Source organism: Mustela erminea, chromosome 13 (assembly GCF_009829155.1).
Source record: "Mustela erminea isolate mMusErm1 chromosome 13, mMusErm1.Pri, whole genome shotgun sequence".
Taxonomy (NCBI): domain Eukaryota; kingdom Metazoa; phylum Chordata; class Mammalia; order Carnivora; family Mustelidae; genus Mustela; species Mustela erminea.
This window is the reverse complement of record NC_045626.1, coordinates 68,838,641-68,860,904: the sequence shown is the minus strand read 5'-3', so window position 1 is coordinate 68,860,904 and position 22,264 is coordinate 68,838,641. Positions and strand designations below refer to the sequence as shown.

Here is a 22,264-nt window from a genome sequence, read left to right as displayed (position 1 = left end):
ACACAGTTTTTACCACCCTTCCCAAGTTGTTCTGTTCCTTTGGTTGGTATTCCTTTGGTCTGGCCATTGCCCTCCAGGCCTTTGTTTTACTCTCAAACCCTCCCATTCCAGTTCCCCCCAAATAAAATTCCTAGAAAAGCAGGATCCCAAGGGTGAGGCCTCTGAGGCATCCCTATCCATGTGGAAGTATTCTATCCTATCACATAAGACTGGAGGTAGGAGACCCAGGTGACACTTGTCAGACTGACTCCCTGGAGGGAAGGGGATAAGGAAGACATAGGAGGAAGTAACCATCCACCCTCCTTGGCCTCTACCACCCCCAGGTGAAGGTGATGCGAAGCCTAGACCACCCCAATGTGCTCAAGTTCATTGGTGTGCTATACAAGGACAAGAAGCTGAACTTGCTGACAGAGTACATTGAGGGGGGCACGCTGAAGGACTTTCTGCGCAGTGTGGTAAGCAAACCACCCTCACAGCTTTGCTTACAAAGGGTCATGCTGGGCAGGACTGGGCACAGGCAGGGTTCAGTGGCAGACCACGTTTACCTGTGGGGCCTGGATTCCAAATGGGACAGGGCCCCACAGCCTCTGATGGCATTCCTCCATCCCATAGGACCCGTTTCCCTGGCAGCAGAAGGTCCAATTTGCCAAAGGCATCGCCTCTGGAATGGTGAGTTCTGCCAACAACTGCCAAGGGTGGGAGTGAGGGGCAAGGCAGGCTGGGGAGTCAGAATAGCTGCAGGGATTACAGGCAGGGGCCGGAAGGCAGAGCCCCCAGCCTGGGCAGCTTGTGTGGGCTGGGTCAGTCAGCAGCTATTTAATGAGCTGCTCTCAGTGCCTGTGAAATTGTCCCCAGTTGCCTTCTCTTCACTCACAACCTGCTCTCAACGAGTTCTAAATCTTCAAGGCAAACAGGGCATGGGTAAGGCAAATTAGTAGTGTCCAGCTGCTGCGGGAACTTGGCGCAGGTAGATAACCTCATGGCCTATGAAATCAGAGAGGGGGATATATGTTCTAGTTAAGCCTGAAAGATGGATCAGAATTAGATAAAAGTTCCTCTTGGCAGAGAGGCCCCAAGGTTGAGGTGATGACAGCAGCACAGACCTGGGAGGAGGGAGGAGGAAATAGTGTTTCACCTGGAAAAGGAGACCAGTTATGGTAGTAATACCAGTGACTGTTGCTCAGTGCTTCCTATATGCCACGCACTGAGCTGAGGGAGTAACATGTATGTATGTGTTCCTCATGACAACCCCAGTTTACAGATGAGAAGCTGATGATAGAAAGGGACAGAGCAAGGAGATTAGGCTCGTCAGTCTGACCCCCACGCCTGAGATTTTAATCACTGCTCTTCATGTGGGGTCCATGAAGACTGTTAGTCTGGAGATACATGAAGATCCCTGTGTTTCAGACTACAGAGTCTGGATTTTATTTAGGAAGCCAAAAAGACAGGTGTAAAAGATACTTAAAGTTTTGTGAGCAGAGCTGTGATTTTTTTATTTTAATATGAGTCCGGTGCAGTCAGTAGGTAGTCAAGTTAGGAGAACCGAAGGCAGGGAGACCAGGGCTGGGGCTAGTGAAACATTCCTGGTTTCTGAGTTAAGGTATGGCTGTGGGGATGGGAGACTGGGAGGCAGGGTGCAGAGAGACTAGTTGGCAGCAAGGGAGCAGAGGTAGGGGGAGGAGAAGTTGGGGTGGCTTGAGGTACCTAGAAGAATGGGGGTCATTTACCAGATGTTTGCTGGGGCAGTTTGCTGGAGACTAAACCTAACAGCCTGCTCTCCTGTGTTCCCCCAGGAAAGAGATGTTGGGGAAACAGGCTTGGGAAGAGCTAGTGTTGGCTGAGGCAGATGTGTGGTTAGTAGAGAGATCTTTAGCTGTACCTTTTCTCCCTTTCTCAATGACTTCTCTTGGGTTAGTAGGGGCCAGCATGTGTAGAGAAGGTGGCTTTGAGGAGGCTGGAAGGAAAGTGTGGGCACATTAAGAGTCTCAGGAGTAGGTTTCATGGGAGAAGTGCAGGCAGCCTTTGGAGAAAGGACAGGCAGGCAGGTCACAAGAGCTACAACATTCAGGAAGTGCTCCCTGGGTATGTGATCAGAGCCAGGAACCTCTGGAATGGAAGCAGTATTGTAAGGGACTGGAAGGGGTGGTGTAGGTAGCTCCTTCCACATTCTGTGGGGACGGGAAGAGAAAGAAAAGGAAGTGGCTGCAGAGTAACAAGAGCCAGGAGTGGAGGCCTGGATGTTGTGGGGGCCGGGAGTGGAATAGCAGAGATTTGCATGAAAACATTGGGGTAGGAAGAGGAAGAAGTTAAAGTGTAGACAGGGAAGAGCAAGGAGCGTGCTGAGACTCAGGGAAGGAGAATGTTAGGAATACAGAACCAGCTAACAGGGGGAAGTCACTGCTTCCCCTATGACAGGCCGGAAGGATCCAGGGCAGCTGAAGCCAGAGATTGGGGTGAGGATGGCAGTGAGGGGGCCTAGGAGCAGTGCATCTGAGGGCACTCACTTCAGGTGGTTAGAGGGGCTGGGAGCATGCAGGAGCCAGGGCCCATAGAGTTGGGGACTTTAGGAGGGAGCTGTGAGGGTCTAGAGCAGCCACTGGGTTGGGGTCAGTGAACAAAGGATGGTCAGAAGGTGGTAGCAGGAAGAGAGAGGAAGCCCAGGCAGCCTTTGGCTTTCTCTTGGTGTTGGAACAAGGGAGTGACTACAGGAGGCCCTCGCCCTAGGGTCCAGGTTGGGTTCTGAAGCTGAGTAGGGATGGCCTGGGAGAAGAGCAGCCCCCAGTTGCGGTGTCTGCAACTGCTTCAATTACTGGCCATTGGCCTCAGCTGGTACTTCTGTTCCAGGCCTATTTGCACTCCATGTGTATCATCCACCGGGATCTGAACTCACACAACTGCCTTATCAAGCTGGTATGTCCCACCACCCTGAGTCTCCCTGGGGCCAGCCCTCTTGCCGTGTCACAGAGGAGACTTACTGTCCCCTTGTGCTTTGACCTAAGTTGTCACCTAGGGCTCCTGTCTTGCCCTTCCTGCTGCACCTGATGCTCTCCTCTGTCTTCTGGGGCTCTCAAATAGATGCCAACACAGTTATACCTCCTCCCAGTAGCAGGCTTTGAAATCCTTTGGTCAGAAGGAGTTCCAGAAGTTCCTTAACTGTATATAATGCCCTGTTGTTTTTCCTGGTTCCACCCCATGGTAGTTCTGTAATGCAGCTCCCTACACACCCTGTTCTATAGCTGTGGCACCTCGAAGCCTCACTCTGAAGCCACAGAGCTGGTAAATATACAGTGGCCAGTTTGAGGCCAGCATTTTTCCCCACCACCCATCAGCTGTGGTTGTTAGCAAGTCTTTTCTCCTGTTAGCTTGCAGTCTAGTTCCCTGGGTGTCCAGTAACTGGCCCTGGCTGGATGTCCGTCTGGGTCCATACTAAATAATCTTAACCCATTTCTGCATGACTGCCCTGGAGCTATTTGAAGAACTTATCTCCCCCCAAGTTCCCCCACTGACTTCTTCACCTTACCTTTTTCTGTCTTATCCAGGTTCTAGCCAGGCCTTAAATCTGTTGGGGAACAACAGATTTCTGCCCCTGAGTTCCATTTTCCAGATCCCAGAGCCTTACCCCTACAGGCTCCAGGATATCTGCTGTGAACACCCCAAGGTCTGGGGAATCTGTTACACAGAGCAGATTGTTAGAAAACAAATAACTAAGCCTTGTCAGCGAGAGAGATCTTTAGCTGTGACTCCCCTTTACTACATACCTTTTCTCCCTTTCTCAATGACTTCTCTTGGGAATGTCCTCACCAAGCCCTTACCTGGCCTTGTCCTACCAGGACAAGACCGTGGTGGTGGCAGACTTTGGGCTGTCACGGCTCATAGTTGAGGAGAGGAAAAAGCCCCCAGTGGAGAAGGCCACCACCAAGAAACGCACCTTGCGTAAGAATGACCGCAAGAAGCGCTATACAGTGGTGGGAAACCCCTACTGGATGGCCCCTGAGATGCTGAACGGTGAGTCCTGACACTGGACAATGGAGGGGAGTTTGGGGTCCACATCTTGGATCAGAGTCCTGGGTGTTCAGGGGAGGCCTGTGAAGTATAAGGCCAGGTACCCACAGCTGATAGCTAGATGATTTATCCCTTGCCAGACTGGATCTCATTATCTCCTTTCTCCCTGATCTCCTGGACCTAGGGTGAGATCCGACTGACTTTTGTGCCCCAGGGGTAGCTGAGAACTCAGGGTGTTGATTGCCAGAGATTTTGCCTTTTCCTTCACCCTGCTGAGAGCTGAAGTATGGTGCCCCCTTGTGGACAATGTTCAAACCAACCAGAGATTTCTGGGGCTGGAATTCTTGAACTGAACCGGGGTGTGAGGCCTCAGAAATGGCCTGATTCAACAGTTTTATGGAGTCAGAGGCCGAGAGAAGTTTAGTGGCTTGCACAGGAACATACAACTAGCTAATGACAGAGTGCAGGTCAACCCCGATCCAGTTCTCTTTCACTGTCCCATGCAGTTTCATTTTGGGCAGTGTGTTTTATAAGACTCTGAGGCAGCCCACGCAGGGCTGAGGAAAGACAATATTCAGAGGGCACTTTGTCCTGAACAGCCTTTACAGCATCCCAGCGGAGCCTGTTCTAGCCCTGGTTCTTGGCTGTGGCCTGGTTTTGCCCCAGACTCAGTACAGAGTGGGTAAGAGACTAAACCTAACAGCCTGCTCTCCTGTGTTCCCCCAGGAAAGAGCTATGATGAGACGGTGGATGTCTTCTCTTTTGGGATCGTTCTCTGCGAGGTGAGTTCAGCCAGCACAGAGGCCAGGCCTGAGGCAGCAGGCCTAGTAGTTCTGCCCTGCCTTAGTACTGGGACTGCCGCGCCTCATGATGAGCATTTCCACCATAAAATCCGCACAATTGGTGTAGGGTTGTACAGTTTATCACACATCTCTTGACACACTGGAATCCTTGGTCCCATGAGAAGGATTGGGCAGGGTTTTTTCAGGTGAGGAGACAGGCTCAGAAAGGGGCAGGGACTTGCTTAGTCCCACAGCCAGTAAGGGGCAGATGAGAGGGTCCTTAACAGTTGTCCGACTAGCTCTTGGTCCAGATGTAACCTTTCCCTTTGGTCTCCCTTCCCTGGGTCCTAGTAGTGCCTTGGTCCTCAGCCCCACAAGTGGAAGTAGCCACTGCAACAAGTGCCAGCGTGTCTAGCACAGTACTGAGCACTAAGGGTGGACACAGTGAGTCTTGGAAAGATCGCTGCCATTAGGAGCTTAGCTCAGTGTGTCTGGAAACAGCCAAGCACGTATGTTCAGAGTCTTCTGTAATTCCTACAAATGGTGAGAGGAGACAAGGGACAGTTGGAATAATGAAGGAGGGTTTTTTTAAAAATTATTTTCTTTAATAGAAGTCAGTTGAACATTTATTGTGTGCAAAGCACAAGGCTGCCACTGAAAGGTTGCAGACGTGAATCTGACCCAGGACCTTACTTCCCAGAGCCTGAACTCTGACAGGGACATAGACATGAGGGGACACAGCAGGACAGAGTGGGATGTGTGTAACTGCCTCTCCAATTTGAAACCTCTTGCTTCTACTACAATGAAGCCTCTTCTAAACCCTCCTCAGTAACCAGATTCTGAGTTGAGAGAAGAGTCTGAATTAGTGACAATTGGGCATGGGGGACAGTTCTCTAATCTTGGTTTTTATCTCCCTCTTCTACCCATCCTTCCTGTCCATACACTAGTATCCCACTCCCCTGTGACCGCACCCACCACAGTCCATTCCTGACCAGCCATCTTCTCATCTGCAGATCATCGGGCAGGTGTATGCAGATCCTGACTGCCTGCCCCGAACACTGGACTTTGGCCTCAACGTGAAGCTCTTCTGGGAGAAGTTTGTCCCCACAGACTGCCCCCCAGCCTTCTTCCCCCTGGCTGCCATCTGCTGCAAACTGGAGCCCGAGAGCAGGTTGGTATCCTGCCCCTTTCTGCCAGCTCACACAGACCTGGGATGGTTGCCCCAGCCTTGGCCATCCCCAAGCCCTTGCCAGGTGCAGAGGTGGCAAAAGCTTTGAGCTCAAGGATGCGGCCGTCAACCGCTGAAGCCGCCCTAACACCTCTGACATGCCCAGTGGGGTGGTGAGGGGGACAAGGGCATAGCCATGAGTGACCTAGATATAACACAGACACAGCCATGAAAACAAATTGTAACAGAAGAAAATTCACAGAATAAGTGTTTTTCATCTATGTCCAAATACATGTAGTTATACTCTCAAATAAAGAAAAGTTTTATATTTTGCCCTGCATTTTCCACTACCCAGTCTTCCTGTTTATCATTTTTTTTTTCGACTACGTGAACTTCAGTTCAAGAGACTGTCCGAACATATTACAATATACATAATGTAGATACTCGGGTTTTTTATCAGTTTTTCCTTATAATAGGTAGTACTGCAGTGAATGTCTTTATGCATTCAGCTAATCATCTCCTTTAAAGAAAACAAAATTTTTTTTTTTTAAAGATTTTTATTTATTTATTTATTTGATAGAGATCACAAGTAGGTGGAGAGGCAGGCAGAGAGAGAGGGGGAAGCAGGTTCCCCGCTAAGCAGAGATCCCGATGCGGGGCTCGATCCCAGGACCCTGAGATCATGACCTGAGCCGAAGGCAGAGGCCTAAACCACTGAGCCACCCAGGCGCCCCTAAAGAAAATTTTTTAAATGACTTTTATTCATCTCAGGTAATGGTTTTCATTATTGTCAGCACTACCCCAGTTCTTTCCAAGTTTCGGCATTACACAACTAAAATCTATGCCTTTTTTTCCCTGCTCTCAAAAACCCTTTCTTTTAAACAATTTCAAGGGGCACCTGGCTGGCTCAGTGAGTGAACCATCTAATTCTTGATCTTAGGGTTATGAGTTCGAGCCCACTTTGGGCATAGAGATTATTTAAATAAGTAAATCTTCAAAAAAAATTCCTATATGACTAAAATATATAGCACAGGAAGTACACATTTTCTGTGATTATATAACTATCATGCCCCTCAGCTCTCCTCACTCTCCTGTTCCATCCCCTCAAGATAACCAGTTGGTACATAGCCTTTATTTTAAAATGGTTTCCAAAGGCCCATGTTAGAGTTGGAATTTGCTGGTGAGAGGTTCTGCATTTTGTTCCCTCATGGGCCAAAGGACTGCAGTCCTTCAATAATAATACCAGAGTAAGAGCATGAGGAGAAAATGTGAAGCTACATAGTATTTGTTTGCTAACATTCCTTCCTAGTCATTTTAATCGTCCATGTTTAATTCACTCAGAATGAGTGCCTACCCTAGCTCGACATGGTCCTGTCCTCCTGGAACTCACATTCTCACGAGGAGAGATGATAAGCAATAGGTAGAATATCCTTCACTGAATATTAGGAAGTGACAAATGGTATGGAAAAAAGAGCAGAACTGAAGAAAGAGGGATGTGTAGAGTATGAATTGTAATTTTATATACAGTGGTGAGAGTGGGCCTTGCTGAGAAGGTGACAAGATGGTTAAACAAAAACATGGAGGAGGTGGAGGAGTAAGCCTGAGCTGGCTTAGGGTTCCAGGCCAGCTAAGCTGTTTCCACAGCACTGGGAGCCTGCTGTTTGTTTTCCCCTTGGGAAGAGCTGCTGAGTATGAAACGTCCCTTCCTAAGCAGATCCATTGATGTGGAAACAGTCTGAGGACTGGAAAGAATCTTTAAAAAGGCACTTAGTCCAATTCCATCTTTGATGATTGCATTTTCTCCAAGACATGAGATGAGCTTTTTTCCCCCTGGACTTTCTTTTTTTAAGCTACCCCTTGTAGCGAGGCCAGCCTTGTCACAGTGCTATCGCTCATCTTCACAGCAGCCCTACACAGTAGCTGTCAAGTTATGTAACTTCCCCGCTTCCTGCAGAGGCACAAGGTTAAGGGGTTTGCCCAAGGTCACACAACTAGGAAGTGGTTGAGCTGCAGGCCTTACACAGTATCCTGTGGCCCTGCCCTTGTCTCACCTGCCTCCAACTCACCCCCCCTCTTTTTTTTTTTTTTAAATAGACCAGCATTCTCAAAACTGGAGGACTCCTTTGAGGCTCTCTGCCTGTACCTGGGAGAGCTGGGCATCCCGCTGCCTGCAGAGCTGGAAGAGCTGGACCACACTGTGAGCATGCAGTACGGCCTGACCCGGGACTCACCCACCTAGCCCTGGCCCAGCCCCCTGCAGGGGGGCGTTCTGCATCCACCATTGCCCCCTCTGCGCCCCATCCCTGCTGTGGGCAGGGTCACCCAGGCTTCCTGTGGATTGGCGGCTTGTTTAGAAACAGAACAAGCCCTCCCTACTACCTCCCCAGGAGGCGAGCGGGTGCAGCACCAGGAAAACACATCAAGGTTTGGGGGCCTGGTTACTGTCTGTAGATCAACACTCGCCTGAAAGCTGTGAAGAAGAAAAAGAAAAAAAAAAGCAAAAAAAAAAAAAAAAAGCGTGGCCCATGGGCCAGGAGGAATCTGTTACTTGTGACCACTTGGGACCTCCCTGGCATTGGGATTCCAGGAGGCTCTTCCTTACACTAATCAGCATGACCTGGACCTGCTGGGCAGGATTCCAGGGTGAACCTGCCTGTGGGCTCTGAAGTCTCTAGTCGAGCTGAGTACAGGAGGACTTCAAGTGGGAGTGTGGACAAGAGAAAGGCTGGTGGCCAGGCGGCTGTCCGAGGATGTGAAATGACAGTGGTGCTACCCCTCCCCTTCCACTCTGTGTCCCATCCACCCACCCTCTGGGATAGGGTTTGAGGCGTCAGGTTTTGAAGAGTCCCTTCATTTGTGGTGGAACTGGCCAGAAGTCAGGGAAGGGCTAGTTTGCTCATCTCCCAGGCCTAGGGGCCACATCAGTGTGATGGGGAGCTTCCTCCTCACGCTGTCAAACTGTACTGCTAGAGGCTAGCTGAGAGCTCCTGGGCCTCTCTACCTGCAACAAGCACTCACTCACAAATGCAGCAAGAGACGGGGGCCTGGAGAGAAAGGGGCCCTGCCCTTTAGAAAGCCCATACTCTGGCTGCTGTCATTCATTCCCTGGTGGGCACCTCAGTGCCCAGAACCATTAGCTTAGTCCTGGGTGGGTTCTGGAGGATTGTGTGGCTTGCCACAGGCCCAGCATATGAGCCAAGAGAATGGCTGTCTCAGCAATCTCAGCCCTTCCCTTGTGGCAGCCATTGCTCCCCCTTCACCATGCCTGGTCCAGGCAGCAACTTGGGCAGGAAGAGGTGGTGGCAGAGTGGAGCTGGGATGCTGGGGAAGGTTGCTCCCTGAGCTGGGCTTTCTGGCTTCTACCTCCCTTGCTGGTTGTCCCAGCTCACTAGCTCCTTGTAGCTCCTGGCTGCAGCTTCCTGGCACAGCTATGGGCACTCAAAAGCGCTGGAGGCATGCTCTACATTGGCTCCCAGAACTTCATGGGCCCTTAAAAATTTGCTGCCTCCTGTGTATCTGTGAGCTTGCACCATATTTAACAAATTGGGAATGGGTTTGGGATATTATTGCAATGTGTGGTGGTTGTGTTTTTTGGGGAGATAGGGGGAGGTCATGGGGGGGGGAGTGATCCAGGAGAGTGGTTGATGTTAATACTGTTTTTGTTGCTTTATCTGTTGGGTGATATGTGAAAATACTGTACATAGACCTGATAAGTTGTGGGATTAGATGTCCTCTTTGGACAGAGTTTACCTGCTTTATAGACCATACTTATGTGTGGAGTGTGCAAGCTTGCTGTAGGGTTGAGTCCTGGCTCTGAGCAACCCTAAGTCAGCTGGTTGTATCTCAGCTGTCCCCAGCAAGCATGGGAATGGTGGGCCCATGGTGGGCCATTGAGCAGACCAAATAAATTAAGCAGTTAACATAAGTGATGTTACTGAGAATGAAAAATTGACTTGGGGCCTGACTCAGCAGGAGGATACATGCCGGGGTGGGGTGGTCTGCTGGCCACTTTCAAGGCGCCTGCTTGACTCCTCACAGCACGGGGACTTCTCATGCCCCACCCCACCTCCGACTCCCATTTATATAGACACCAATCTGCTCCAAGGAACAAGGCAACCCAGTCCTTCGTTTGGGGACAGCACTTCCACCCTCTGATGCACGTATACTCCTATAAACCTGGATATCCTCTCTGCAGGGCTGGGTGCCACCTTCGTAAAGGGAAGAAATGAATGCAAGTCACCTCCACCCCTTGTGTTTCCCTTCAATTGATTGAGAGAAGACCTGCCTTGCTTCTGCACATGGGAGATATGGAGCACTGGACAGGATAATATCTGGCCAGTAGGATCCTGGGCACAGTATAAATCCATATAACCCGAAGGTGATTTCTCACAAAGCTTGGGGAGTTCAATTTAAGGACAGAACCTGGTTTCTGGCTAAACTGATAATCTAGGGTATCCCTTGTTTGTAGAAGTATAAGCAATACCTAGGCATGGGCAGAGATCACCCTGGGTGTTCCAAGACGTAGAGAACATGTTGCTGAAATCTCATGCTGAAAGTCCAACAACTTCTATTGGTAGCTTCTTCTGGAGCCCTAGGAGTTAACCCCACAGGGGCCTTCCTCTAAGCTAAAGCTGCTCCCTGCAGCCCAAGGACCATCCCCCTCTTTGGCTGCTGCAGCACCACCATCCAATACTTCTGTCTCCAGCCCCTGCTAAGGGCTGCCTGGATGTTCATTTTAATTAACTCCACCTTGGGAAGAATGCTGAGGTGGGAGATTTGCAGTGACCAAAATCACCTGTGGGGAAGCCAGCACACCCATCTTTTCCTACAGCTTCAACCTGAATGATTCCTAGTGATAACGCAGGGGCAGCAGTTACCCACCACTCAGTTGCCGCCTCCCTGTTACAGGGCCAGGGTTAATGATAGACATACAGCACTTGCCACACAGGTGTGGACAAGGTAACCAAAACCCAGCCACCTTATAAGAGGAGTGTCCTGGCACCCCATGAAAACTTGGCGATACAGAGTTCTGGGGTTTTTTTGTTTGTTTTTTAATTTATACAAGTCAAATGCAGAGCAATCTCCTGCACTGTATATGCAGGTATCAGAATGAGGTATATAAAACATGTACACAGAGAAAATGCTTTTATAGAAAAGTAGAAACCAGTAATGTACTGTTCTCTTCAGCATCACTAACACCAAGGGACCCATGAGGCCCAGGTCCCCTCAGCAAACCACTCCCAGAAATAGTCTGCTGAAGAGAATGGTCCCTACTGACCCTCCTCTCCATGTGGGGCAGTGGAAGGGCTCTGGGAAGGAAGCACTGGATAGGGAGCACTGCTAAGGCCTCCAAGTGTGACATCAGGGCTTGGAGGCCCTGCTGAGCCATTGGCTCAGGGCAGCACAGTGCTGTGGAGAAATGTTAACTCTCCTCTTGGCCATGCCAGCAGCTTGCTCTATGACCTTGAGCATTACTTTCCCTCTATGGGCCCCTGTGTCCAAAGACTTGAGGAACCCTAAGGTCCCTTCCAATGGTTCTGATTGTTTAGGAGTTAGCGGTTGTGACCCTAGCTCTACTACCCCAGAGGAATGCACTGGCCTAGTGGCCAGAGAGCCACCTGCAAACTCTGAGCTTAGTTTTTGAGTTAAGAAGCAGAAGCAGCTCACAAGGCCCCACAGTGTAATTCCCATAGGTTAGTTAGCTGTTGTCTTACCCCTGAAAAATGAAGAGGTCATTATCCACCCTGAACAGAGACTGTCTAGGGTACCCCAGGTCCCCCTCAGGTCCTGTGGCCTAAAGCAGCCGCGGATCCTTTTCTGCCCTCTTCCCAAGTGGAATGTTCAATGTGATTCTGAATCCCTTCCCTTCTTTTTGAAATAGAAAGAGTCCCTGGGCCTGGGGCCAGCCCACGGTTATCAAGGCACATCACCACCAACAAGCTGGAGCACCCCCAGGACCCCCCAGCCTAGATCCCGTTCTCAACCCACAGTTTTGACTTCTGTATGAACTCATTTCTGGTTCTCGGAGGTCAGTTGGGAGTTACATCCCAACTATTTTAAAAACTAAATATATTTTTTAAATACTACCTCTTGACCCACTTGACCTGAACTATGGATAACAGTATGCGCCACTCAAGCCCACAGAGAACAAATGGAAGGGCGGAGACTGAGGCCATCTTAGATAATAAAGCACAGAGGAGCCTGGGGGAGCTCCTTGTCTGTCCCTGGTTCAGTTCCAGGGCACAGGCAATGTTTGGAAGCCCTTGTCAGCAGCACTGCTGTGTGGGCTGCTGCTGTCTCCATCCATAGGCAAAATCCTGCTCCAAGGGATGGAGGAGGAATACTGGTAAGACCCTGCCTAGCACAACACCTGCTTCTGTTTTAGAATTTAAAAAAAAAAAAAAAAAAAGGTTGAGGGTCGGTTTTAACCACAACAGAAAGTGTAGCTCCTCCCAACTGTAGGAGGGTAGGCTGTCCTGTACCAGTATCTGCCTGGGTTCCTGCCCATTACTGGTGGCTCAGGCCCCAGGAGTGCCCGCCTGACCCATGAGGGGAGCGCTGCCCTCCTGAAGGTCCACTGGAGTCTGGTTGGTGTGGACCACAATAGTCTTCTCATCCACGATCTCACAGGTAGGGTTGGTGAAAGCAGACAAGGGCAGGGTAATTCGCTGCATCTCCCTCTCACACACCTGCTGGTCATGCTGCTCTTTCAGGTCCTTCCCCCTGGCAGGAAAAGAAAGAAGCATTCAGGCTGTGCCTCCCGAGTGGCTTTGCTCATTAAATAGCATTGCTGCACCCAGGAAGAGGCAAGGGCTAAGCATAGTCAGAGCAAATCGGTGGCTGATATCTGAGATTTCCATTCTGCCACACTGCCTTAACAAGAAGCTCCTACACCTGTGGTCTCTGCTTCCTCATCTGTAAAACTGGTGTATAGTAGCATGAACCTCACACAGCTGCAGACAGGCTCAGTGAAGATAGTGTAGAGGGGAGAGACTGAAAGCAAGATACAGTTTTGTTCTTTCGGCCAAAGGCTCCAAGAGACCCAGAGAACCATCTCAGTGAACCATCTCAGTCCTAACTCATAAAGTTGTGCAGAAAACTGACCTATTCCAAGACAGCTCTCTTATTCTAAAGTTCAAGGAAGATGTGAGCACTGGCTGGAAACAAGGACTGTCCCCAGCCCATGCAGGGGGCAAAAGGGACTAAAGGCTGTTCAGGTCAATAGGAGACAATGAAACAGTGACTATCGGATCCCTCCATGTTCACACACCTTTGAATTCTCATGGTGCTCAGTGACCCAATCAGACCATGGCATTGCCCATTTTATTCAAATGGGAGTGCTCACTCCATGCTAAGAACTTTGTGTACATTATCTCACTTCATTCTTGGCTGAACCCCAGCAATTAGGTCTTATTATTCATTTTAGAGATGAAGAAGTAGTTCAAAGAAGTGAAGGAACTCTCCAATAACCTAATGGGCTCAAACCCAAGTCTGTTCGACTCCAGCTGATACTCAGGGAAGTTCTGATCTAATCAGGATCATCCCAAAGAAATGGTGGCACAGGGACTCAAACCTAGTCTTCTGGCTGCACACGTAGGGTCCTTCCCACTGGCCTGGACCATGCCTGTTCCAGGCCAAAGAATTTGGTGAGTGCCTAGCACACTACACACCAGAACCAATACTCAGGACCCAAATCAGCATACTCTGAAGTCACAACTAGACACATGGGCTCAACTGTCAGAGGAAATCTTCCTAGAAGGAGCCCACCCCAAAGAGGCTTTGAAACAGGCAGCTGATGGATGACCTCAGGGAGAGCAGATGGATTACACATCCATCATATGAGGTACAATGACAAGTTTCTAGAGACTGAGGGATATTGAGAAAACAGCAGGACCGGGAGGGGGTGGAGTCTGCACAGGTGCCTCAGAACTATCTGTAAATCAACCAATTCTATTGCATTCTAATACCAGCTCAGCCTTGGCTGAGTGACACCTGGCAAAACACTTAGCCTTGCTGAGCCTTGGTTTCTTCATCTGTGATATGGGACAATATCTGTCTCAAAATAAGATAATGAAAGAGAATGCATTCTGAAAACAGCAGAACTCACAGAGGTTATGATTTGCCCTGAATATGAGTGACTCACCAAGCCATGTTATCTTAATCTGTTTCCCAAGGAAACTCCTACTGACCAGCCAAGGCAATTATTGTTTATGTGACCTCAGCAGCTCCCCTTCTTTCTGGACCTTAATTTTATCATTTGCAAAACAAGGACTTGGGCTTGATAACCTTCAGGGTCCCTGACATGTAAGATTCCTCACATGAGATGTGCTCTGATTGCCTATTTTTTCATTGTAAGGTCGCAGAAGGCAAATTTGTGAGCTCATCTCCCTGAGTCACCCTGGGTGACTGAGTATCTGCATATGCAAGCCTGAGGCACTTACCCCATCCTCATCATTAGCCTCTGACTGGATACCACCAACTCCTGCAGCAAAATAATTCCCAGAGCACCCCGAAAGGAAATGGAGGGACATGGGAAGATGGCTGTCTGGCCCAAGTGTATGCCCACTCAGCTTAAGATTCACTTTGCCCTCTGCTCATCAATTACAGCTGCCACCACAGAAGGAAATACCTCCTTCCATAATAAAACAAAAAGCCAGATTCTTCAAGGTTGCCCAAGTAAGGAAAAACTTGGAAGGTCTGGATTTAATTTTATTAAGGGAACCCCAAGCCAGTAGAAGGCCAAAAGGCAATTAACAAAAGCAGAGGAGTATGCAAGTGTCCTTTGCTGAGGCCTGAATTTCAGAATCTAAGGGGCTGGAGGAAGAAGGAAAGTGAGAACTCATACATCCACTACCTAGTAAGGTGCCAGGAAATGATCTTCCCATTATCCAAGATGAAAAGAGCTACCTACGCACCTACTGGATGCCATGTACTTTACATAGTAAAATTGGTGTACTTCCACACCAATTTTGCAAGATAATATTATCCACATTTTATAGATAAAGAAACTAAGGCTTTGGAGTTGTCCTGCTTTCCTCAGCTACCTTCTTTACCAAGCACCTGGCTGTGGCCAGCTATTGATAATGGTCAGGCTGCATCATAAGTCTTTAGGGGACAATATATCAATTCATACTAATGGAGGAGAACAGGACTGGAGGAACAGCCAAGGGTAAAGGAAGGAGGTACTGGGATTTATCTGGATTATAGTCTCATTCATTTAGAAGCCTCAAAACACACCCAACCCCACAGGCCTCCTGTTAATGGTGCTTAGGAGTCTGAGATGCAGAGCCTGTCCCTAGCTCCTGTCAAGATCCAAGAGAGACCACCAGGCCTGCTGTATTGACCATCAAGCAGCTCAGTCCCTTCCTACTGCCTTGGTGGGGGGGAGGGGGTGGGCAGCCAGGCTGTTGTCTGGCAGCCAAGAAGGAACAAAAGGCTTATTCACTGACTCAGCTCCTCTCCTAAGGGGGTGGAGTAGTGTTGACTTACAGTTTTTCCCTTGCCTTTTTATCAGAAAATAAACGCTCCCTGCTCCCTCCGGATAGCACAGAAACCGCTCTTGGGGCAGGGACAGGGAGCTGCAGACTGGCTGGCTGAACCCTGTAGCCTAGACAACCATGACAAAGACAGGCTGAGCCTTCACCCACCCCCACCTGCGGCCCTACTCCCCTGAGAGGAAGCCTGCTTCCTGCTTGTCCTTCCCAGCCAGGGGAAAGCTCCATCCCATTAGCCTCCTGGTCCTTTGCAAAGTTCAAGGGTTACAGTAATTCTATCTATGACTACAACAGAGCTATGATCAGGAGCTCGGCTGGCCAGAGTCAGCTGGCGTGAATGCAGCTGCTGCCTGCCTCTGACTCCTCTTTGGGGTGATGGAAACACCCCAGACTTCCTTCATGCAACATAGGTTTCTTCCAATTATTCTTTCACTATTTTCCCAGTTGGAAGTAGTGCTGTGCCATACTGCTGCTCAGGAAAAGTTCCTCAAAGTAGCTAAATCTATGCACACAAACCCTATGCCCAACTACACTGTCTAATTTCATCCTCACAACAAACCAAATGGTATCTATTAGGATCCCTGTTTCAGAGATGGGAAGGCAGGTGCAAAGAGGTTAAATCATTTATTTAAGCAAATAGCAGAGCTGGGATTTGAACCCAGTACTGTCCGTAGCCACCAGCAAGTAATATTGTCTTTTTAGGAAACATTAGAACTCAGAGGATCATCACATCTGACCTCCTGCCTTTACACTTTTTACAGATGAGGAAACTCTGAGGAAACCAGAGAAGGTAAATTACTTGTCCAGTGTCGCACCCAGAATAGGCAGCAGTTCCAAAACTACATCGTGGTTCTTTTGACTTCTAGACCCAGCTGTTTTTTTCAGTTTCCATTTTTCCTACTATACTTTGCAATTTCAAAGCAAATTTGCATGACGCTGCTGAGACTTGCTGGGCTTTGGGGAGATACTGATAATCCTTGGACACATCTTAACTGGCTATGTAGCTTAGACATGGCACTTAACTCTTCTGGGTCTCAGCAGCTTACTGTTAAACGGTGTAAAAAGTGAGCCTTGTGGGGTGCCTGGGTGGCTCAGAGGGTTGAGCCTCTGCCTTTAGCTCAGGTCATGGTCTCAGGGTCCTGGGATGGAGCACCGCGTTGGGCTCTCTACTTGATGGGGAGCCTGCTTCCCCCTCTCTCTCTGCCTGCCTCTCTGCCTACTTGTGATCTCTCTGTGTGTGTTAAATAAATAAAAATCTTAAAAAAAAAAAAAAAGTGAGCCTTGTAAGTATGGTCATGAGGCCTGAAATAGATCATCAGAGAACCTTACATTCAGTAAGGTTCTATTTATTTAGAAAGCATGCAATAAATGCTGGCCGCTATTATGATTATCTAACCTGACTGGTGTTCTGCTTATATTTAATACTTATGATAATCTTGGGTGGGTGGGTATGGGTGTATGGAGGGGGATATATCCCCATTCAACAATCAAGAAACTGAAGTTTAGAGGAACAGCAGAACCTACACTCAACAGCTCTTTCCAGGACACACTGTTCTCTGACTTTGGAGAGAGATGGGAGCTGAGAGCTTGCTCTAGCCCACATGTGGTTTCCTGTTACAGTCTGTTCTCAGGGCACTTTTGCTGAGGAAAGGGGTGGTCCGGTGGTTAGTGACAGGGAGTCTGGTGACTTGGTGCCTTGCCCTGAGTTTACAGGACAGTAAATTCTAGGCCTCGGGGCAGTCCTGTGACAACCTAGAGAGCAAATTTAGAAGAAAAAAGGCCTGGATTCCTTACTGGGCATGAGAGCTGAGCTCAGAATGAAGAACATTTAGTCAGTTCAAGCACCTGGAAACTGTCACAAGATTGGAGAAGAGCCAACTGCTATCCAATGGCTGAGGAAGGAGGAAATATTTCAAGGACTCAACTCAGCCAACAAGTTTGGGTCTGATTATGAACTGCAGGCCAGGGCTACCACATCATTTTCTCTAACTTGCTAAAATGAACAAGCAGGTGTCCCTGGACCTTCCTGTTAACCATTCCACTAAGGGCAATAGCCTCAGGAGAGCCTCTTACGTCAATACTTGATTCTCTCTGAACCCCTGGTTCCTAAATCATAGAAAACTAGAGAAGGAACCAGGGCTCAGAGAGTGCTAGTACAAGACTCACATTTTACAGAAAAGAAAAAACAGCTATCACTTACTGACCACTTACTATGTGCTACACGTTGAGCTAAGCTCTGCAGTAGGAAACGGAAGCAACTTGTCCAAAATCACACAGATAGTTTGTGGCAAGACTTAAGACTTGGCTCCACCAAATGCTAGGTGTGTGACCTCACGCAAGGTACATAACCTCTCTTGTCTGTTTCCTAATGTGTAAACTGGGGATAATAACAGCATTTGCCTCATAAAGGTGATTGTAAGAACTGAGTTAAAGCATGCAAATTGCTTGAAGCAGGGCCTGGCATATGGCAAATGTTCACTTTTGCCACTATTGTTAGCCAACACTTCCCCTTCTTCATCTGTAAAATGAGGAGGGTAACTATACAGTCCCTAAGGACACGCTAGGTTTATTTAATGCTGGGTGACCCACCAGGGCTATAAGCTCAGTCATAGCTCTTACCACTAGAAAATGCAGGGTACCATGTCACTTCCCTTTCAGAAAGCCTTCTCAGACCACAGAAGAGAAATATCACAAGCACTCAGGGCTAGAAGTCAAACCTCCTGATATTGCCCAGACTGGCAAATAATTTTCCTAATGCTGTAAAAATGAATGCAACTCTGACTTATCACCATGCACCCACTATGGACGTTGAGAGCCTTTTCCATAGGATATTTCAGAGAGCCTCTCAAAATGAGCATTTCTCCTCCTGTTGTTTCAGCCACAGGTCAGGTCCCTGAGTTTCCCAGGAACCTCTCTGGCTTTCTCATATCTGGTGATGAATAGCAAACAGGTTCTATGTCCTCCAACTCATTTTTTTCCTCCTGTTCTGAAGGAGATCCCACTTAGGGTCTAGGATATTCAAGCCCCAACTGCAAAAGGAGTGGCTAGGAACATTTTCTAGTATGATTTTATTTTATTTTTATGTATTTTTTAAAACGGGGAGGGGTGGAAAGAATCTTAACAGGCTCCACACCCAGTGTGATGGAGCCCAACATAGAGCTCAATCTCACAACCCTGAGATCATGACCTGAGCTGAAATCAAGTTGGAGGCTTAACCAACCGAGCCGCCCAGGTGCCCAGGTGCCCCTCTGGTAGAATTTTGTCACAGAAAGAAAGAAATCAACCTCTGGGACCCTACAATGAGTGTTCAGCCTGATTTCTGCAGCACCACTCACTTCATACCAGGCATTTGGGTTAGACAGTAGAGAATCTGGTATCAAAAGAGCTGGGTTTGAATCTTGGTTCTGCCACTCCCAGGCACTGCAACCGTGAACAAGTCAATTCACCTCTCTGATGAAAGCTTTCTCATCTATAAAGTGGGAAACCAGAGCTCCTACCTGACAAGGCTTTTTGGTGAGGAGTAGAGGCCCCCAAGGAAAAGGTTTGTCCAAGGTCACCTGCTAAAGACTAGAACCAATTCTATACATCTTAAGCTAGTTTTCCTCTTTCAAACTTCAGTTCCTTTTGGGGCATGTATGCCACTAAGAAGGTGGATTTGGCTTTATTCACCTTCTTCCCCTCCTCTCAGAGAGCCCAGAAGAGAAGCTACTGACCTCTTGTAGGTATAGCCCAAGACGATGCCAGCTCCAATGGCAATGATGATCACCATCATGGTAATGCCCAGCACATAGCCTGCCAAGGAGAGGGCACAAGGTCCCATTAGCTTCACCCCAGACGATCAGAAAATATTTCTTGATGATTGGCACAGGAGGGTTTGGGACAATCATACCGAGGGTTCCCAGGTCTTTTTTCTCCTTGGAGTTCACCCGCACCCGCTGGCTGATCCCAATCACTGGCTGCACGGCTGCTGCCTCACTCCGGGCAGGCAGGGCGTTGGCAGGAGCGAACAACTGCACCTCCTCTCCACTTGGCACTTCAGACGCCTCCTCAGTTTCTGTTGTGGAGGTTGGAGGGGACAGGGAAGTGGTCTCTGGAGGTGAAGTGTAAAATATGTCTCATTAGAGTGGCCTGAGTGAATTTCACACCTGAAACTGGCCTGGAGTGTTGGGGGATGTAAGGGGAAAGGATTTCACCTTAGGATGCCTACACACACTGAAATCCATCCTTACCCCAGGAGCGAGATCAGGTCTAAGGGGGCCACACTACAGCTGGGACAAGGCAAATGTGAGAGGAAGGACTAAGAAACAGCCTCTCTTTCTTTAATCTTTGTTCAAATCCTTGCTGTCTTTCAAGGCCCAGCTCAGTTTGCCGTCTTCTCAAAGGGGTCTCCCTCTGCGCTAGGAAACAATCCATGAATCCACATTGTTTACCAATCACTATGTTATATGCGTTACACACCCCATTTAATCTAATTTCAGAGAACGGTCTAGCCGCCTCAGGAGCAACCAGCCTTCGCTCTGGAATCTAAGAAACTTCAGATTCAAATCTGGACCCTGCCATTTCCTTCCATATGTCGCTGAACTTCTCTGAGGCTCAGATCCCCGCAAACACCTTCTTTCCAGCGGCGTTGCGAGTAGAGCGCCTAACACACAGCAGACGCTCCACAAAGGACCACTACACACTGAGAGACTCGCCAAGGGTGTGGGGCTGGGAGTCAAGCCCGGTGAGCTCCCGGAGGCTGCGCACCAAAGAGGGAGAGCGCGGCCAAGAAGTGGGGCCTCGCCTCCCACGGTTGTTTACAAGGCGCTCGCGGAGGATGAGCTCACTCCGAGAGGGGGCAGCGGCCAATGGGCTTTAGGCCCTGAGGCCTGGAGACAGCCCTGGCCAATCGGACGGCGCGGGGGCGGGGCGGGGCCGGCCGGCGACGCGCGGACGCACGTGCGCGGCGGGTGTAACGGCCGCTCCCAGGCCTTTCAGGGCGTGGGGGTTTCGGGGGTCCCCTGGTCCTCGGAGTCCGGGCGGGTACCTGGGCAGCGCAGGTCCTCGCAAGGCCGCTTCTCGGGAGCACCGGCGTTGCCGCTGACGTAGCACCAGGGCCCTAGCGGGTCCTGGTCCGGATTCCGGCAGTAGCTGTGGTTGCCAGCGTCTGGGAGGGTAGAGAAGGCGCCATGAGACGGGGCCAGGACCCAGACCGCGCCCGCCGCCGCCCGCCCGCCACCCCCGGCGGACACTCACCCCACTCGGGGGCAGACGCCAGGCCGCTCTGCGCCTGCAGCCAGTTGAGGCAGAGCACGCCGGGTGCTGGGGAGGGCTGGTCCGCCCGGTACAGGTGGCCGTTGTCCCAGAAGCAGTCTGTGAGGAAGAGGAGCCCCACCAGACACTGAGTGACCGGCAGTGGAGCCGGGCCTACCCTGCCTGGGCGACCACAGGCCCCGCTGGGCCTCCCTGACCTCATGTGGAAAACCCCTGCTGCCTTGGTTGATGGGTTGTTGTGAGTCCCGAAAAAGAAGGAAGAGAAAGCGCATCTAAAGCGCCTCTTTGGTGCCCGGCCCTCACTCAGCGGTCAGAGCATGTTAGCTTTGCTTTGCTTTTTGAAAGGCGGAAAGCACTGCACAAGTGCAAGGGGTTGTTATTCTGGAACTTGTGGCCACTTTGGAGGAGTGTGCAGGAGAGGCTTGGGTTCGAGTACCTTTCTGGAGATGTTGGGAGTTTTGAGTCGGTGGGTGGCCGGACCTGAAATTGATCCCTGAGTTGTAATTCCACATTACATAAACTGGGGTATTCCTTTCACGGATATGGCCACACTAGCACTGGCAACACTCCCTCCCAAGAGAATTCTACAAAAGCCTTGATTCAGTCAGGCAAAAGAGAGCCTCAAACTGGAGGGAACCTACCTCATCGCTGCTTGGATGTGACTCCAAACTCCCACTCTCCCCAGCAGGAGAGCATGGGAAAGGCGGGCCTGTGCCCTAACCGTACCATGAAAAGAGCAGGACTTAGGGAGTAGGGGAGATGAATCCCAAACTCCATGCATTCATGAGCCACAGGCAAGGAGAAGGAGAGAAAGTGGCTACTTGCTTTTGTTCTTAATGGCAAATATGGAGCTGCAATCCCTGACAGGGAAAGGAGGAAAAAGAAGAGCAAAAAAAAGGGGGGGGGGGGGGAGTTGGAGAAGCCTTCTTGGAATAAGAGAAACCAGCTAAAAGCTTCATTTCCAGTGATCTTCCTGTCTAGCCTCGCCATGCTTGGGAAACTGCTTTACCCTTTCTACTTCATTAAGTTGCTGCAGGAAGGAAAGATTGTAACCTCACCTCCAGATCCATAGGCTTCTGCTAGGAGCATGTTGCTGATGAGGAATGTTTGCACCCAGGCCAAGAGCATCCTCACCTCCTTCATCTTGCGGGTGATTGACCAACCAGTGTCCAACCGGGGTCGCCTTGGCGTCGGCTCTGCCTCCCAGTCCCAGCCTTGCAGTCAGACCTGCCCTTGTTTTGCTCTTCTGGTAAACAGCCTCTCTGTAGAACTGGGAGCTTCCCAGCTAGCTTGCTGCAGCGAGGTGTTTTTCGGCTGAAAGGCGCCCCCTGGGTCCTAAGCCTCCTATGCCATGCAAGATCACTAAGCCCAGAAAGGAACTCCACCCAGACAAGAGAGGGGCAGAGTTCAGGTTGTACTTAGCAGAGGATCAATTTGAGACCTATACCTACTGCATCCCCAGGGCTTTTCATCTCTTCTGTTTCCATTTGTGTGAGTACAGAAAGAGTAACTCTGTCAAAAGGCTTTGTTGTGGGGAAGAAGGTTTGAAATTATAGTCACAAAGG

The 22,264-nt window shown here is 49.6% G+C and overlaps 2 protein-coding genes across 5 annotated transcripts in view; one reads left to right on the top strand and one right to left on the bottom strand.

Annotated features, from left to right (window-relative positions):
• LIMK2 (LIM domain kinase 2) overlaps positions 1-9,877 on the top strand; it is a 59,377-nt gene extending 49,500 nt beyond the window's left edge. For all 4 annotated transcript variants that reach the window (XM_032311051.1, XM_032311054.1, XM_032311052.1 and 1 more), the window contains 7 exons: positions 324-455; positions 613-669; positions 2,845-2,910; positions 3,831-4,005; positions 4,729-4,784; positions 5,798-5,955; positions 8,047-9,877. In XM_032311051.1, the coding sequence (XP_032166942.1) occupies positions 324-455; positions 613-669; positions 2,845-2,910; positions 3,831-4,005; positions 4,729-4,784; positions 5,798-5,955; positions 8,047-8,191 (789 nt within the window). In that variant the 3' untranslated portion in view covers positions 8,192-9,877. The remainder of the gene's footprint in view (positions 1-323; positions 456-612; positions 670-2,844; positions 2,911-3,830; positions 4,006-4,728; positions 4,785-5,797; positions 5,956-8,046) is intronic.
• A 1,106-nt stretch (positions 9,878-10,983) lies between these two features.
• PIK3IP1 (phosphoinositide-3-kinase interacting protein 1) lies at positions 10,984-21,948 on the bottom strand. Its single transcript, XM_032311056.1, has 6 exons — positions 21,758-21,948; positions 20,682-20,798; positions 20,473-20,592; positions 19,336-19,536; positions 19,160-19,238; positions 10,984-12,675 (listed from the first exon to the last, which is right to left on the bottom strand). The coding sequence occupies exons 1-6, from the start codon at positions 21,840-21,842 to the stop codon at positions 12,471-12,473; spliced, it is 807 nt and encodes a 268-aa protein (XP_032166947.1). The 5' UTR covers positions 21,843-21,948; the 3' UTR covers positions 10,984-12,470.
• Between the last annotated feature and the right edge of the window lie 316 nt (positions 21,949-22,264).